The sequence below is a fragment of the Mesoplodon mirus genome, assembly GCF_964341445.2.
Source record: "Mesoplodon mirus genome assembly, chromosome: 7".
In the NCBI taxonomy this organism is placed as follows: domain Eukaryota; kingdom Metazoa; phylum Chordata; class Mammalia; order Artiodactyla; family Ziphiidae; genus Mesoplodon; species Mesoplodon mirus.
Genome location: NC_138983.1, coordinates 62,275,095 through 62,294,136, shown reverse-complemented (window position 1 = coordinate 62,294,136; position 19,042 = coordinate 62,275,095). Strand labels below are relative to the sequence as shown.

Genomic DNA, 19,042 nt, shown 5'->3' with positions numbered 1-19,042 from the left:
TCTTCCTTCCCTAAAGGAGTCGCAGCCCCGAGTGGGTGGAGGTTGCGGGCGACCCAGTAGTTACCCGCCGCGCTGCGGAGACCGCCTGGGAAGCTGCGGCCAGCCTGTCCGAAGAGCATCACGTCATCCTTTCCTCGAGGCGCCCGCCCCCTCCCCGAAGGCGCCTGCGCAGGCGCGGCGGGAGGGGGCCGCGGTGGGGGTTCTCTTCAGCGCTTTACGCCCTTTTCCAGGCTCGCTCCGGCCGCGGCGCTCTCGGCTGGCGGCGGCGGCGGCGCGGAGGGGAAGGCGTCCAGGATGCGGCGCGGGGCGGCCCGGTGCCCCCCTGCCCCGTCACGGCAGCCGCGGCGGCCGCGGGGACCGGGCCAAGGCCGGGGGCGGCGGCCGGAGCCGCGGTAGCGTCGGCGCCGGCGGGAGGGGCGGCCTGAGGGCGGGCGGGCGCCCGGTGCGGGGGCTCCGCGCTCCGCACGGCCCGGCCCGGCTCGGCCCCGGCGCCATGAGCGGCGGCGGCGGCGGCGGAGGGGGCTCGGCGCCCAGTCGCTTCGCCGACTACTTTGTCATCTGCGGGCTGGACACTGAGACCGGGCTGGAGCCGGACGAGCTGTCGGGTGAGTGCGCGCTGAGCCCGGGGCTTCTTCCCCGCGGCCGCCGGGGACCCCCGAGGAAACCACCCCACCTCCGCTTTGTCCCGGGAGCAGGGCGAGGGTCGGTCGGAAGGACCCAGGGCGGGCGCGGGGTAGGGGGCGTCACTCTGGAGGAGGGGAAACGGGCGAGGGGCTCTGAGCCTTGAGGGTTCCGAACGGCCCCTGCTCCCCGCTGAGCTGTGGCCAGGTCCTCCCGGATGAGGAGGAGAGAAGGGTTGTCTTCACAGTCTGGTGAAGGTTGAGTGACTTAGTATAAAATAAAGGGAAGCTTGTCCTCGAGCACCCATTAGGGAGGGAAGAAGATATCCCACGTCCTGGTGAAAGTAAGTTCCACCCAGACTTAAAAAAAAACAAACAAACCAAAAACTTGGTGAGTTTATCTGGCCTCTTCCCAAGAAGCCTGTGATTGCAGTTCCTCAAAACCGTTCTAACCCAGCGCTGGGCTGGGCCCCCTGGGTTGATGGGACGTGAAGTAATAAAGTGAACTTGGGCCACACCAAGGAGGGTGAGAACTCCCTTACATCTAGAAAGGGCTTGTACTCCGGGGCCGTGCCTTTTTATTGAAAATAATTTATGTCCTTTATGAGGCCAGCGTCATTTGTGAATAAAAGGGCAGCAGCCTAGTTGGAGAGCCTGGGTTGCGTAGTGATGCTTCTCAAGTCAGCTTTCAAAGGGAAGTGGTGGGGAAGTGAAGATAGGGCCCAGATCAGATTTGGCACTAATTGCCCAAGAGTGTCAGAATTGTAAAATCCCATGAATTCCACTGCACCGGTGTCAGAGTTGTAAAATCCCCGCGAACTCCACTGCACCGTCATTGGAGCCTTTGAATCTCAAGGTTTGGAAAAGTTTTTGTCTGGAGTGTCCAGTTTGCACGTTTCATGTGGGTGGAGGTTTGTTGTGTCATCCTGATTTGATGAGAGATACTCCTTTCTGCTGTTCTGTCATGATGTGTTTACTGTAAAATTTCTCTCCTGAAGGTGATTATCCTGTTGACTAATTTTACTTTGCTTCAGAGATGACAGGACAGGTTTTGTGTGGTTTTTTTTCCCCCCATCAGAAAAATTTCAGTGTTTCTTATGAAAAAAAAAAAAAGGTGCATACTTCGAAATGGACTTTTTTTTTTAATGTGTGTTGTATCACATTTATTGATTTGCATATGTTGAATCTTTCTTAAATCCCAGGGATAAATCCCACTTGGTCGTGGTGTATGATCCTTTTAATGTGTTATCGAATTTGGTTTGTTAATATTTTACTGAGAATTTTTATACCTATATTCATCAGGGATACTGGCCTATAGTTTTTTTCCTTGTAATGCCCTTACCTGGCTTTGGTATCAGAGTGGCCTCGTAAAATGAGTTTGGAAGTGTTCTGACCTCTTCAGTTTTTTGGAAGAGTTTGACAAAGATTGGTGTTAATTCTTCTTTAAATGTTTGGTAGAATTCACTAGGAATACCATCTGGTCCTTGGTTTTTCTTTGTTGGGAGGTTTTTGATTACTGATTCAATTTCCTTACTCGTTATTGGTTTGCTCAGATTTTCTGTTTTCTCATGATTCCGTCTTGGTAGGTTGTACGTTTCTAGAAATTTATCCATTTCTTTTAGATTGTCCTATTTGTCAAAATGGACTTCTAAAAAAGTGATAAATTGATGACCTTTAACAAGGTCAGAGCAAATACACTATTTCTATTTCCTCAGATCAATAGCAGGTGGAGAAAAAATCATGAATCAGTAATACAGTTAATACTAGGCCTCTTGTTGGGGTAGTTTAAGTTCACTTTTTTAGGTCTTCAAATTTTTATAATACTGATGTTAATTTTTCATCTGTGTTTCCTGTTTGTTAAATGTGTGACTTTGCGATGTATCAGTAGTTGTTGGAATTCAGTTCATGGTACTGGAACTAGAAGGGACCTCAGAGAGGAAAATGAGTCCCAGGAAGGACAGTAGGGCCCATGTCCTGCTAGTTAATTGCTTGACTTTGATCCAGTGCTCCTCTCATGACACTAAACTGCATCTCATTGCTTGGCTGGGTCTTTAGAAAACACTAACATGTTGAGAAAGACTAAAAATGACACAGTTCTCCCCAGTAAAAGAAACTTTAAATTGGTGGAATAAACCAGTGTTATTTTTATGTTGTGCTTTTAAGTGTCTATTAAATTTTATAGACATTCGATTTTCAAAAATAAAGAGAATGTTTTGCAAATGATAAAGCTTAGGAGTGAGCCGGGAAGTGATTTGTCAGTGAGAGCATGGGTTTTGGGGTTAAACATTCTTTCTCTGCTGTTGACTAACTCTGTGACTGGGGGCCAAGTTAGATAACTCTGCTGGGGTTCTTATCTATGAAAAAGAGAATATAAATAAAAAGTGTCTCATCAAGTAGATTCTCAAAAGGTTAATTCTCTTTTAGTGAATATCTGTTAATCATGTGGCTTTTCAGCAAGCTCAAATTATATACCTGTGAAAGCTTATTGAGAGAATAAAGAAGGGGGGGATGAGCTGTATAAAATGTGTAAGGAAGGGTATTTTTCTGTCTTTTTAAGTGTGGTTGCAGTAGTGGAATGCCAAGACTATTTATTCAATAGGTGGCCTTTGTTAGAATAAGCACTGATTGAAGGATTTCTTCTTTTCCTTTATTTCATTTCTGGTGGGTTGATAGGGGAATCTGGACTACCCAGAGGGAATCTTTGAGGAAAACAAAACAGAATACAAATAGCTCTTTGCGGGTCAGTCTTGAGACTCTCCAGGGTGCATTTTCTCTCTGCCTTATAGCTCCTAAACTGATGATGTCATAGTAAATGAAACTACAGGAAATTGTGAATTGCACCCAGGTTCTCTAGGGAGGTACCAAGGAGTCTATGTTCTCTCTAAGCAAATTAAGCTATATACATCAGATAGCTTCTATACTCTAGGAGTGAATCCAGAACAAGCAGATCAAAGATGCTCAGTGTTCCTTCTGGCTTTATGGAGAAAGGTTAAGATTCATTTTTTTCTGTTTGCAGCAATAAGCATAGGGCTTGCTGTGTTGAATATAGACTCTGTTCATTGAATTTATAGGAGTCTCTCCATGTCACCTTTCCCCTTTCTTCTAGACTTAAGCATTTAGGCAAGTCATGTAGTTATTTGTTGTGCAAGGAACAGAGGAAGATATGAAAATTAATTTTGTTTTCTCTTCTGGTTAGTTGAGGGAGTACTTTGGGTTGAAGGAGAGAAAGGTAATCTATTGGTGAAGCAGAAGTCTAGCCAACTTTAAGAAATGGTATCTGCTTGTTAGCTTTTTGAGTTTGTCAAGGAGATAAGCAAATCTGGAAGAAACGTTTTTGATTTTGATTTTTCATTATTGTTGGCCCATTCTAAGTGGGGAGGCAGATGGTAGTAGAGTCCAGTCCCTCTTTCTGCCTCTTTGATGGATGGGTGTTCTGGGCATCTTCATTTTCCATTTTTCTTCTTATGGTCACCACCAGGTAACTGCAGGAGAAGGTTTACCATGACATGGGACTCCTGAGTTTACTTTCCCTATCTCTGCCTGAGAGTTAAGTTTCCCGAATGCTAGTAACCTGTTTCTTACTATGGAATCCTTACGTTCCTCTGCACTGACCTGCACCCAGCATTGAGATATAAGTATCCTAGGTTTATGCATCCACTACTGCAGTTTCCCAGGCTCTGAGTGGTGGGTCTTGCCAAGAATCGAAGAGAGGGCTTAGGAACATAGATAGTTGGGAAACTGGCCAGTGTCCTGTATGAACCTGCTTAGAACACTGACATACCCTGAAATCATCTCTTAATGTCATCATTAGAAGAGAGAAAAAATGCTCCCTGTCCAGGAAAGCCAGAGGACTGGTCAGATCATACTTCTCCTTAACTGTATTGGACAATGAAATTAGAACAACAGAATCATGGAATGTCAAACATGGAAGCTCTCTTAGAGACTATATAACCTTCTGATTTTACAGATGAGGAAACTGAAGCTCTGAGAAAGTTGGAGAATATTTGTCTCCCTTGCCACGTTTTATCCTTCTTTTCTGCTACTGGAGTGCTGCTTTGCATGCTTTGCAGTAGTTTGATGAGTGTGGGGGAGACAAGTAAAATACTTGTCTGGCAGGGGTGGGAGCAGACATGGCAGTTTTGTCTAGTGCAGGTTTCCATTGCATGTTAAGCAAGAATACTGTGCATGATTATCAAGAGAGAGATCTTAATTTTTTTTAGCTTTTTCTTTTTTAATATATTTTTAAAAATTTGTTTATTTTATGTATTTTTGGCTGCTTTGGGTCTTTGTTGCTGCGCGCGGGCTCTTCTCTGGTTGCAGTGAGTGGGGGTTACTCTTCGTTGCGGTGCGCGGGCTTCTCATTGCGGTGGCTTCTCTTGTTGTGGAGCATGGGCTCTAGGTGTGCGGGCTTCAGTAGTTGTGGCGCACTGGCTCAGTCGTTGTGGCTCGTGGGCCTATTTGCTCTGTGGCATGTGGGATCTTCCCAGACCAGGGTTCGAACCTGTGTCCCCTGCGTTGACAGGCAGATTCCCAACCACTGCGCCACCAGGGAAGCCTAGCTTTTTCTTTTAATGTAATTTCACGCCAAACATTGACGTGAATGGTACAAAGAACTTCAGTACATCCTTTTTCCAGATTCACTGTTAACATTTTGCTCCAGTTGCTTTATCACTTATATATGTGTCTTATCTTTCTCTCTCTAATATATAAAAAATCTTTATTGAGATTTAGTTCTCCTATTTAAAGTACACAATTCAGTGTTTTTTAGTATATTCACAGAGTTGTGAAATCATGACTAAAATCAATTTTAGAATATTTTCATCACTCTCCCCCCAAAACCTATACCCTTTAGCAGTTACTCCCCATATCCTTCCAACTCCCTAACACCCCAGCTCTAAGCAACCACTAATCTACTTTTTTTTTTCCTCCTTGGGTGAAAAAACTTTTATTCTCTTATCACCAAATCAGTACTAGTTCACATCATTATTCTTCACATCCATGATAATAAGAAAAACTTAATCTCTTCATAGTAGTTAACATTTTAATATAGATCCTTCTAGACCTTTTATTAAAATGAAAGTTATTTTTGTTATTGTACTTATAATTTCGTAAAAACAGGTGCTGATTAGTTGGAGAAAGAAGAGTTTGAGGGCAGTAGGTTGATTGGGAACCACTAATCTACCTTTGATCTTTATGGAGTTGTCTATTCTGGACATTACATATAAATGGAATCACGATATATGGTCTTTTGTGATTGGCTTCTTTCACCTAGCATGTTTTCAAGGTTCATCTATGTTGTAGCATGTATCAGTATATCATTTCTTTTTTTTTGTGGTATGTGGGCCTCGCGCTGTTGTGGCCTCTCCCATTGCGGAGCACAGGCTCTGGACGCGCAGGCTCAACGGCCATGGCTCACGGGGCCAGCCGCTCCGCGGCATGTGGGATCTTCCCGGACCGGGGCACGAACCCGTGTCCCCTGCATCGGCAGGCGGGCTCTCAACCACTGCGCCACCAGGGAAGCCCAGTATATCATTTCTTTTTATGGCTGAATGATATTGTATAAATATACCACATTTTACTTATCATAAGTTGATGGACATTTGGGTTATTTATATACTTTTTGGTTATTATAAATAATGCTACTGTAAACATTTGTGTACATATTTTTGTGTGGACATATGTTTTCATATCTCTTAGGTATAAACCTAGGGGTGGAATAGCCAGGTCATGTGGCAATTGTATGTTTAACCTTTTGAGAAATTGCAGACTCTTTTCCAAAACAGCTGCACCGGTTTACATTTCCACTAGCAGTGTTTGAGGGTTCCACACTCTATATCCTCACCAACACTTATTATCTTTTTGATCATGGGCATCCTAGTGGGTGTAAAGTGGGTATCTAGTAGGTATCTCAGTGTGGTTTTGATTTGCATATTCTTGATGACTAAGAAGGATATCTTATTTAAAAGAAAAAAAAAGTTCTCTCTTCTCAGAGATGAAGTGGGTATAAAAAGTTTGATGTGCCAGTTTCAAACAGGGAGTCAATTTGAAATAACCTTAATTTTTATTTTCCTCTACCAATCTGGTCAATTCAGCACAGATTCTCTCATGGTCATTTTATAAAGGCATCCCTGCTCTGAAGCTCAGACTCCTAGCTGAAGCAAAACTCAAATCTTGGTAGCTTACCTCAGGCATCTGTGGATACTTCCAGAGGTCAGGGTAGAAGGGGGACATTTCCTAAGTTAGGTCATGTGTTTCCTTTTATAAGGTAGAGCAAAGAAGAAGTCAAGAGGAGACACCACTAGCACACAGAAAACAATTACAGAGCAGCCCCCAGGGTGATTTAAAAGCATATGCTAAATGTAGTTGGAGAGGCTGTAGTTTTAACATAAGAGCACCCTACCTCACACTCGCTCAGGTAGGGAGGATCGCACTGAAGGTAAGTGGATTTTACTTTAATAGCAGTGGGGTTCTGCTCGTCTCTTCTTAGGAGGAAATCCCGAGTCACAGTGTTTTGTGCTTAAACCAAATTCTTAGACTCTGTTCCGCCCTTCCTTCCTTCTGTACTAGATTATAAATAGTTTTCTTTGCCTAGGGCCTCCTTCGGCAATACCCATTTCCAGTCCTATATCCTTTTATAAGCTTGTTGTTTATTGCTAACTCTGGTGGAAGGTGTACTTGTACTTGGCTTGGCTTCTCAATTCCTGTTGCCATCCCTGGATTTGAATTACTGTCAGGTGGTCTTAGAGGTCTCTCAGGAACCTAGGTACACATGAGGGAACCTATACCTGGTATGTTTTAGGTTACTGCTGATATGGCATAGTACCTAGTAAAAGAGAGAAAGCCTTGCCCTTTAGAAGCTGGTGACTTCTTGTGGAATTCAGTGATTACACAGAGACTATCGTTGCCAGATTTTTAGGTTTAGTTCTCAAAAGTTATTAAGCGAGGCAGTTACTGGTCAAATGTCTATGTTCCAGATGTTTTGTGATGACTGATTGTAGTTTAGAGTATACAGAACCCTGGACTGGGTTTGTGAGTGTCAGAGTCCTGTCGTGGTGGAAAATAAGGGCATGTGCTAGCTTTCAAGCTGTTTTCTTCCAAGTGTGCTTCCAAGGGGTTGGGTATGGCTCCAGGAAGTTAGATGGGAACAGCTATGGTTTAGACCATCAAGTTTCTCAGATGTTATACTTAGGATATTTGCTTGATGGTCATCCACAGGATCTATCATAGTTTCTTATTAAAGAGAGCCAGGTTAGTAATTCTTGTTTGTTTGTTTCGTTCATTAGTGTGATGGGCAATTCAGGTCAAAGTTTTGCTAGGCCATCTGTGGCCTACTGAATGGGCTGAACTAGCTGCGTTAGTCTAAAATGTTTTCATGGAGTGCTGAGAGGCTGTGAGCAGGGAGAAGATGTGTGGAGGTTCCTCTTATTAAGCTTCATCCCTCTGTGAGTGTGGGATTTCTTGTTTTCTAAACTACTTCTAGGTGGCAAAACATAAAATAAGTATGCATTCATTTATATTGGTCACAGAATCAAAAACTGTCAGAGCTAGGTCTGAGATAGTCCAGCCACCACTTTTGACAGATGGTAATGATTAATATTTGTAAATGATTTAATAGTTTTTGGGCTTCCCTGCTGGTGCAGTGGTTGAGAATCTGCCTGCCAATGCAGCGGACACGGGTTCGAGCCCTGGTCTGGGAAGAGCCCACATGCCGCGGAGCAACTAGGCCCGTGAGCCACAACTACTGAGCCTGCGCGTCTGGAGCTTGTGCTCCGCAACAAGAGAGGCCGCGACAGTGAGAGGCCCGCGTACCGCGATGAAGAGTGGCCCCCGCTCGCCGCAACTAGAGAAAGCCCTCGCACAGAAACGAAGACCCAACACAGCCAAAAATAAATAAATAAATAAATAAAGACTTAATAGTTTTTAAACAGTTTTTAATATTTTCAGTCCCATTTGAAAATATAATTTTTTGTCCACTGTTACCCAGAAAGTTAGACAGAACTGTTAGAATCCAGGTCTTCTGTCTGCTGTCTCACCAGTGATGAGATTCTTCTTCTTCTTTTTTTTTTTTTTTGGCTGCATCATGCGGCTTTCAGGATCTTAGTTCCCCGACCAGGGATTGAACCTGAGCCCTCGGCAATGAAAGCCCAGAGTCCTAACCACTGGGCCGCCAGGGAATTCCCGAGATTATTCTTTTAAAATGATAGATTTGGGTATACTGAAGCAATGGCTTAATCATTGAGTAGCAGAGCTATGGCATGGCCTCTTTGATCAATCCCCAACCCACAGTGCAGTAGAGGAACTCTGTCAGGGGAGGAGTCAGGTCACTCATTTTTTGAATTGTAGTTAAGGCTGGTTGTTATTTTTTTTATATATATTTTCCTGTCTCCCCATTCTTATCAGTTCTGGAAATGTTTTTCTTAGACCAAATAGTTACTGGGGCTTTGTTTCTAAGAAGTTCTGTTTTTTGTGTGGCTGTTTCAGGATGCTTTATGCTGTTTGTCTGAGGTCTGTTTTCTTTGAAAAGAAAAAAAAGAGGTTTGCACCTACTAACCTCAGAAATTCCTCAGTGTAGCCTGCAGGTTGCATCTTTTTGTGGTTGTTGTTGGGTGCTGGCTATGACTTCTGATTTACCATATTCTTTATAATGAAAGGTAATGGGAAGAAACTAAGAAACTTTCAGGATTTTTTGTTTTTTTGAATTTAATTTAATTTATTTTTTTATACAGCAGGTTCTTATTAGTTATCTATTTTATACATATTAGTGTATACATGTCAATCCCAATCTCCCAATCCATCCCACCACCACCACGTCCCCTGCCACTTTCTCCCCTTGGTGTCCATACGTTTGTTCTCTACATCTGTCTCTATTTCTACCCTGCAAACCTGTTCATCTGTACCATTTTTCTAGGTTCCACATATATGCATTAATATACGATATTTATTTTTCTCTTTCTGACTTACTTCACTCTGTATGACAGTCTCTAGCTCCATCCATGTCTCTACAAGTGACCCAATTTCGTTTCTTTTTATGGCTGAGTAATATTCCATTGTATATACGTACTACATCTTCTTTATCCATTCGTCTGTCGATGGGCATTTAGGTTGCTTCCATGACCTGGCTATTGTAAAGAAACTTTCAGGATTTTTTTTTTTTTTTTTTTTGCAGTACGCAGGCCTCTCACTGTTGTGGCCTCTCCCGTTGCGGAGCACAGGCTCCGGACACGCAGGCTCAGCAGCCATGGCTCACGGGCCCAGCCGCTCCGCAGCATGTGGGATCCTCCCGGACCGGAGCATGAACCTGCGTCCCCTGCATCGTCAGGCAGGCTCTCAACCACTGCGCCACCAGGGAAGCCCCCAAAACTTTCAGGATTTTTAAAGTCAGGAAGACAGAGAAGGAAATTATTTAGAAATAATAATCATAAGCCATGATTTATAAGTGGATAAACCCAATTTACAACAAATTACATTCATTAAAGACAGTAATACATTAGAATTACTCTCCAGGAATGTCAAAAGAATTGGTTCTTTTCTCAGTTGTGTCATTTCTGGTGTCCTTTTTTTCTTTATTTTTGTAGTTTTAGAATAATGGCTTTCTAACAATGTCATGAAGATAGGTATTAATTATTGTTATATTGTTGAAGAAAACCAGAGGTTTTATTTTGAGTAAGTTAAATGTCTCTTTTCTTGTTTTCCCCATAGTCTTTTTTTTTTTATTTAAAAAAATATTTATTTATTTATTTTTTGGCTGCATCAGGTCTTAGTTGTGGCACGCGGGATCTTTTGTTGCAGCGTGTGGGCCCTTTGTTACAATTTATGGGCTTCTCTCTAGTTGTGGCACACAGGTTCATTAGTTGTGGCACACGAGCTCATTAGTTGTGGAGCATGGGCTTAGTTGCCCCGTGGCATGTGGGACCTTAGTTCCCTGTGGCGTGTGGGATCTTAGTTCCCTGAGCGACGTCCCCTGCATTGCAAGACGGATTCTTAACTACTGGACCACCAGGGAAGTCCCTTCCCTGGAGTCTTTATTTGACAATGACCATTACATTAAAATTTTTTTCCTGATTATAAAAACCGTAGGTCATTATACAAATTTAAAAATTACAGGGCTTCCCTGGTGGCGCAGTGGTTGGGAGTCCGCCTGCCAATGCAGGGGACACGGGTTCGTGCCCCGGTCCGGGAAGATCCCACATGCCGCGGAGCAGCTGGGCCCGTGAGCCATGGCCGCTGAGCCTGCACGTCCGGAACCTGTGCTCCGCAACGGGAGAGGCCACAACAGTGAGAGACCCGCGTACCGCAAAAAAAAAAAAAAAATTACAGAACTGTGTTATAACTTCTCTTGTCCCAGAGTCAGGTAGACAAATTTCTGAGCTTTGCTAGAAGAAATGCTTTACATAGTAGGTATTTGATAAAGATTTGTATTAATTATGAAAAGGTAAAGGCTGCTTATTCAGATTTTCAAAGAATTGTATGTAATCATATATATATTTTTTTCTGATATAAGGCATAGTACTTAACTTTTTAGAACTTAAGCCAGACTTCCACAACTTTTCTAAGTGCTAAGTAATAAAGGTGGGGTCTGTAGAGGAGATGAGTAGCACTGATTGTTTACCCATACTCAAAAAGCTGAGGGCCAACGTCAGATTTAGAGGTAAGATGGTTATGGGAGAGGGATTTTGTATTGCACTATGATTATTTTGTAATTTTTAATGTATAAAGCTAAAATTTTTTAGCTTTATAATTTTTTTGTAATTTTTAATGTATAAAGCTTTTTTTTTTTTTTAATGAATCTAGTTTTAGTTTATTTAACCAGTCCCATGGACTTAGGATCACAGTCTCTTATTGGGAAAAATAAAACAAATACCTAGAAGTATCACCTGCTAAACTGACATCCATCCAGTTTTGCTTAGCTCTGAGGTTCTGTATGTTCAAATGGTATTTAATCCCTTTCTTTGCTAAGTAATTAACCTAGTATTCTTCTTTTACCCCCATTTTCTCACATCTCTGTGAAACACATTTCTTTCCACTGCACTTTTATTGTGTGGAAAGTTGGTATTTAAGCATTTGTAGTTTTATCTTCTAGAAGAATGTTTAGTGTTTTGTGGAGGATTGTTGGTCTCCTTTTCTAGCTCTGTTGGCTGCTTAGCTCAGTTGGTTATGAGTGTGATGAATTTAATAAGGCCAGGGTCATTGAGTCAGTCTTCATAAGGACCAGTTAGCTTTGTTCTACCCACTTGTGTACTAGCCTCAGCTGACCATCCCACTCACAAGTACACTGTAGTTAATGGGGAACACAGGCAAGGAAATGAGGCTAGAGTAAGCTGTTCAATCCCTGATAACTAAATTAATAGCTATTTATTGTTTAGTGAATACATTTCAATTCTAGGTACCAAATGACATTATCCTCGCTTTACGGATTAAGAAACTAAAGTGAAGAGAATTTAAATAACATGCTTGAGTTCCCATAGCAAGAATTGGGAACCTCTTTTCCTTGTCTCTAAAGTCCTCTACCATATACCTTTCTGTTACTGAAAGACCATCTTAGTGATGGGACACTTGTTTGCATACATGTGTGAGATAGAGTTGCTGTTCTTGTGGAGCTCATAGTCTTCTGACCAGTCAGGCATACATAAACTAGTAGCTGTGGAAAAGGATCAGTTCCTTAAGTGAGGAGCAGATAATGAGGTGTTGCTGGGGTTCAGGAGAGGGAAAGAGTATTCTGTTCTCTAGCTTTGTAGTTTATGGCTTGCAAAATTTGCTGTAGAGGGCTTAGCTCTGGCTGTGACCGTGAACAAAAACATGGTCTCTCATGTATTCATTGATTAGTTCAATGCTTATTTAATATGTACAAAAACACCTTTGGCCTATACATAAGTTATGGACTCTGAGGTTTGGAAAAAACATATTTGAAGGTCAACCATGTAAGGAGTGGTATTTTCTCTCTCTAAAAATAAAACTTTAAATTATAAAGTACATTTCTTATAGGGAACTTAGAAATTATAGAAAGGTACAGAAATAAGTCACTCACGAGTGACCATTCAGAATTAAGCTTGTAGCATTTTGATGTCTTTTTGTAGTTCCTTCCAATTTTTAAAAATTCATATTGCAATCTGCCTTAAGCACAAGCCCTAAGTATATAGCTTGATGTATTTTTACATATGTTTACATGTGTATAATCATCACCGATATTCTTTCCAGTTTTTACTATATATGGGTGTATGTGTGTATACTTTTACATACTGTGATAAGGCAAAATGTAAACATTTTATGTTTTGATTTTTTTTTTCACTTAATGTCCTGTCATGAGTATTTCTCAATATCAGCAAGTATTCTCCTGAAATTTTATTGTGCCTGGTTAAGCGTTAATTAATTACAAGTAATAGAAACTCATTCAAACAAGCTGAAGTAAAAAGGGGATTTATGTCAAATTATAACATTCTATATATTTATAAATAACATCTTAAAAAATATCCCACATCAGTACAAAGATCTTTCTGGTGAATATATTCAAAATTTTCTTTTATCAAATACCCTAGTACAAGTATTTTTACACTTGTGGGAGTCATTGTATGGGATTAATTGATAAAACTAGACTCAGTGAGTCCAAGGAATAATGTACATTTTAAGTTTTAATAGATATTGCCAAATCGCCCTCCTCAAAAGTTTAGCCTTTAACCAACAATAAGATTCTACCAATTTTTTCTCTATATCTGCAACAAAATATTAACTGCTTTTCCAAAATGTTTTCAATCTGCTGGGAAGAAAATGTGTGTTTTAATCTAAATTTAACTATTTGTGAGGCTGAGTATCTTTTCATATATTTCATGTACACTTGTGTATTTCATGTTTCACTCCTTCAGTGAATTACCTGTTCAGTCCTTTTGTTCATATTTCTGTTGTGTTGTTTATATTTTTCTCCTTGATTTGCAGAAACTTTATCTCTTAGGAATATTTTGATTCTCAGGAAATACCTCAGAAACACTTGCAGTGAAAAAAAATATATGTACACTAATATAGAGTTATAAAATTGAGATCATAAAAGAAAAAAATGTATCCTGCTTTTTAAATTTACTATTATATGTTGATCATTTTCCCATGTTTTTAAATATGTCTTGAGTAGTTTTCTCATGCCATTAAGTATTCTTCATACACGATTTTAATTGTTATTTGATTCCAAAGTATGAGTGAACTGTAAAATTTTAATGATTACTTGGCACTTTGGTGGTTTGTTTATACTTTTTTATGATAAATAATTTTACAACGTGTATACTTTATACAAATCTGAGTGTCTGTTGCTTTAGTATATATAACAGTAAGACAGTTATTAAGTCAAATGAGATGAACTTTTAAGCACATTTCACGTGTAATGATGAATTTCTTCTTGGAAGTGCTATACCAATTTGTGCTCACTTCTAGCTTGCCATCATTTATGTATATATATATATATATTTTTTTGGGGTGGGTGGTAGATTACACATAACATAAAATTTACCATTTTAGCCATTTAACACAGTTCAGTGGCATTTAGTACATTTCACAATATTGTGCAGCCATCACCATTATGATATATATAACATGTTCATCACCCCAAAAGGAAACCTGTACTCATTGAACAGTCACTCCCTATTCCTCCCTCCCCCAAACCCCCGGCAACCTCTAATCTGCTTTCCGTTTCTTTGAATTTGCCTATTCTGGATATTTCATATAAATGGAATCATACAATATATGGCCTTTTGTGACTGGCTTCTTTCACTTAGCATAATGTTTCCAAGGTTTATCCATGTTGTAGCATAAATTAGTACCTCATTCCTTCCATTATATGGATATTATTGTATGTATGAATGTTTATTCATTCATCTCTTGATGGACATTTGGGTTGTTTCCACTTTTTGGCTATTATGAATAGTGCTGCTATAAGCATTTGTGTTCAAGGTTCTGTAGGAACACCTGTTTGAGTATACACCCAGGAGTGGAATTGTTGGGTCATATGGTAACTCTGTGTTTAATCTTTTGACAAAATGCCAAACTGTTTTCCACAGTGACTGCACCATTTTACTTTCAGACTGTCAACACACGAGGGCTCTACTTTCTCCACATCCTCACTAATTCTCATTATTTTCCTTTTTTGGGATATCATTATGTTTTAATCTGTATTTCTTTGACTACTACTAAGGTAGATTTTAAAAACTATTTATTGATCCTTTGTGTTCGTATCGTGAATTGTCTATGTATGCTTTTATAATTTCTTTTATTGCTCTTTTTTTGTGGGAGATTGGGGAGGATTGAGGTTGGGCTGCTTTTGAAGGATAATTATGGATTTCTTTTGCTTAGGAAAGCTGGTGAGTTAGCTACAGAAGTAAAGGGTAAACAAATGCGGTTTGGAGGGTGTATTCGTTTCCCGTGGCTGCTGCAACAGATTACCATAAACTGGGCGGCTTAAAACAATAGTGATTTTTTTCCCCCCTCTGTTCTGGAGGCCAGAAGTCCAAATTCAAGGTGTCAGCAGGCTGCATTCCCTCAGAGGGCCTTTGGGGAGAATAATTCTTTGCCTCTCCCAGTTTCTGGTGGCTGCCAGCATTTCTTGGCTTCTGGCCACATCACTCACTTCTTCACATCACCATCACCTTTGTGTCTTCTCTGTGTGTCTATCTTATAAGGATACTTCTCTTTGGATTTAGAGCCCACTCAGCTAATTCAGGATGATCTTCTCATCTCAAGATCTTTGATAACATCTGTAAAGATCTTTTCAAATAAGATAATATTCACGGGTTCTGGGGAGTACGATGTGGACATATCTTTTTTGGGGCCAGCATTCTACCCACTACAGAGGGGCTAAAGGATAGGTCTTGAATTTCTCTAAGTGTGAGCAAGAAGCAGAGAGGAGTAAAAAGGAGAGCCTAGGAAGAATACTTAGGGAAGAAGAAACTAATATCACCATTGCTCTGTACTGTTACTACACTTAGCATTCAGAAATACCATTGGACTTTTTTTGGCCGTGCTGCGCGACTTGTGGGATCTTAGTTCCCCGACCAGGGATTGAACCTGGGGCATGGCAATGAAAGTGCTGAGTCCTAACCCCTGGACTGCCAGGGAACTCTTTAGGACTGTTTTTTTAAATTAAAGTATAGTTGATTTACAGTGTTATACCATAGGATTTTAGGATAAAAATGACTTAGGTCCAGTTATATTTGACAGAAGCCATGTAACTCTGACAAAAATCAAACTTCTGTTTTGGTAGAACATTCTTATCTATAATAAAGTATTTCTTCAGCACAGTGATGTTGGAACCAGTCAGATATGTTGTCATTGTCATCAGTAATCACTGTCTTATCTAGGCCTTGTATTTGTGCTATATTCTTTTAATATAGGCAACAAAGGCTCATAAAAGAGAAGCAAGAGCTGGTTAGACTTTCCAGACCTCTCATTTTACAGAGAAAGAACATGTGGCTGGGAGGGTTTTGAATAATTTGTCTGGGTTCCCACAGCTGGTTAGTTAACTTAGCATTGAAACTTGAATTTGGGGTCCCTTAATTCTTAAGTGAGTGTTTTTTCCCATGATACGGTATACAAACTGTGCAAACTGTTAAAGAAGTAAATATTTGTGAATCTATATCTGTATCTGTATTGGTCTCCTCTCCTTAAAGCTGAGGTTCTCTGCTGAGATAGTAAAGGATATAGTGTAGCCTAAAAGTTACATCTGTCACCTGGATCAGAATCATCTATTTACTGTTTGTGTGACCTTGGCTGATTTACTTCTCTGTGTTTTAATTCTTTTTTTTTGTAAATTTATTTATTTTATTTATTTTTGGCTGCGTTGGGTCTTTGTTGCTGCACGCAGGTTTCTCTAGTTGCGGCAAGTGGGGGCCACTCTTCATCACGGTGCACAGGCTTCTCATTGTGGTGGCTTCTCTTGTTGCAGAGCACGGGCTCCAGGTGCATGGGTTTCAGTAGTTGTGGCACGTGGGCTCAGTGGTTGTGGCTTGTGGGCTGTAGAGTGCAGGTTCAGTAGTTGTGGCACACGGGCTTAGTTGCTCCGCAGCATGTGAGATCTTCCAGGACCAGGGCTGGAACCTGTGTCCCCTGAATTGGCAGGTGGACTCTCAACCACTGTGCCACCAGGGAAGCCCTAGTTACATCGTTTTTAAAGTGGAAATAAAACCTATCTCTTAGGGATTTTATAGGATTAAATAAGTTAATACATTAAATGGCTTGCAGTAGTGCCTGGCACATAATGAGTATCCATTAAATGTTTGCTATTGCTAACATTTTTATTCTTTGCATCACTTAATTTTCTATATAATTTTGACATTGTTGGGAAGTGGAAATGGGGTGATAGTACTACATATTATCTCATTTGGGCCTGTTAGCAACCATATGAGAGAAGTTCTATTTTTCCCATTTTATGGACGAGGAAACTGAGGCACAACACAATTTGCCTGAGGTTATACAGCTAATATACAGAAAGGCTGGGGTTCGAACTCAGATCTGTCAGAATCTGGAGTTTATGCTTTAAAAAAAAAGTAAAACTTTACTAAGGAAACAAACAAACACAGTAAAGTACATGTCAAAGTGTACACTGTGATATATTTTCACAAACTGAGCACACCCATGTTGCCAGAACCCCAGAATCCTTCCTTGTGCTTCTTCCAGTCCGTAATTGCCCTCCCACCCACCAAAGGTAACCACTGTTCTGACTTCTAACAGCATAAATTAGTTTTGCCTGTCTTTGTACTTTATATAAATGTAACCATACACTATGTGCTCTTTTGTGTCTGGATTTTTTTTTGCACAACATTATGTCTGAGAGGTTCATTCATACTGTTATATGCAGTTTTAGATTGATCATTCTCACTACTGTGTTTCCTTTCGTGTAAACTATTCCATAATTTCTCTCTCAATTCCACTGTTGTTGACACTTGGATAGTGTCTAGATTTTGAGTGTTACAATAGTGATATGTTATGAACATTTCCTGTATGTGCCTTTTTTGTGAACATGCACTTTGTCCTGTTGAGTATATACCTAGGAGTGGAGTTGCTGGGTCATAGGTTTATGTTCAGCTTTAGTAGATACTGCCGTGCTGTTTTCCACAGTAGCTGGATCAATTTACATTCTCAGTTGCAGTGCATGAGAGTGTAGGTTGCTCCCTATCCTTACCAACACTCAGCATTTTCCTTCCTTTTCATTTTAGCTATTCTAGCGGTTATGTAGTGGTATTGCATTACTTAAATTTGCATTTTCTGGATGACTAATGAAGTTGAGTACCTCTCAAAGGTATATCCGATATTTGTATATCCTCTTTATAGAAGTATCCAAGCCTTTTGCCATTTTTCTTTTAGGTGGTCTTTTTTTTCCTTATTGATTTAATGGAATTCTTTATATGTTTCTAGATATGTTTCTTTTTTCAGTTATATGTATTGCATGTATCTTCTTGTGATTTGTGTATTTCCTTTTCATTCTCTTCACGGTGACTTTTAAAAGCAGAAACTTTTAGTTATAATCCATTTTATCAGTTTTCTCTCTTTATGTTTCATGCATCTTGTATTCTGTTTAAGATATCTTTGCTATTGCAGGGTCACAAAGATGTTCTGTGTTTCCTTCTAAAGCTTTATTGTTTTACCATTCACATTTAGATCTGAAATCCCAGAGCTAGCTCTCTTAAGCACTGTGCTATAACACAATTTTGTACTGCCTGAAAGAGCTCCCCCATCTGTGTGTGTGTGTGTGTGCGCGCGCGCGCGTGCATGGGAGCACACCATTTATCAGCATTCTGTAGAGTAAAAGAGAAACATTTCCATTGCTCTCACAGCTGGGCCTAAAGTACAACAAGGCTTTGAAATGACCAGTACAGTGCTTTTAATACACATTTAGTAAAACAAATGTTAGTCATTGTTCTTTTTTTTTTTTAATTTATTTATTTTATTTATTTATTTTTGGCTGCATTGGGTCTTCGTTGCTGTGCACGGGCTTTCTCTAGTTGTGGCGAGCCGGGGCTATTCTTCTTTGCGGTGCGCAGGCTTCTCATTACAGTGGCTTCTCTTGTTGCGGAGCACGGGCTCTAGGCACGCAGGCTTCAGTAGTTGTGGCTCATGGGCTCTAGAGCGCAGGCTTAATAGTTGTGGAGCACTGACTTACTTGTTCCACAGCATGTGGGATCTTCCCGGACCAGGACTTGAACCTGTGTCCCCTGCATTGGCAGGCAGATTCTTAACCACTGCACCACCAGGGAAGCCCAGTCATTGTTCTTTGATTTAGTACCAATTGGTAAAATTTTAGTGGTTTAGGAAACTCTGTAAAAAAAAAAAAAGGTTGTTACTATAAAAGGCCTTAAGGGTGAAGATAATTCTCTTCTGTTATTGAGGGTAACCTGACAGGAGGCTCCCAGATTCTTAAATCTTGGCACTCTGGGAAAGAAGACTGTTGGGTG

At 40.6% G+C, this 19,042-nt stretch overlaps 1 protein-coding gene across 2 annotated transcripts in view; it reads left to right on the top strand.

Moving 5' to 3' along the window:
• The first annotated feature begins 460 nt into the window (after window positions 1-460).
• DENND5A (DENN domain containing 5A) overlaps window positions 461-19,042 on the top strand; it is a 112,552-nt gene continuing 93,970 nt past the window's right edge. For both annotated transcript variants that reach the window (XM_082626468.1, XM_082626469.1), the window contains exon 1: window positions 461-605. In XM_082626468.1, the coding sequence (XP_082482594.1) occupies window positions 494-605 (112 nt within the window). In that variant the 5' untranslated portion in view covers window positions 461-493. The remainder of the gene's footprint in view (window positions 606-19,042) is intronic.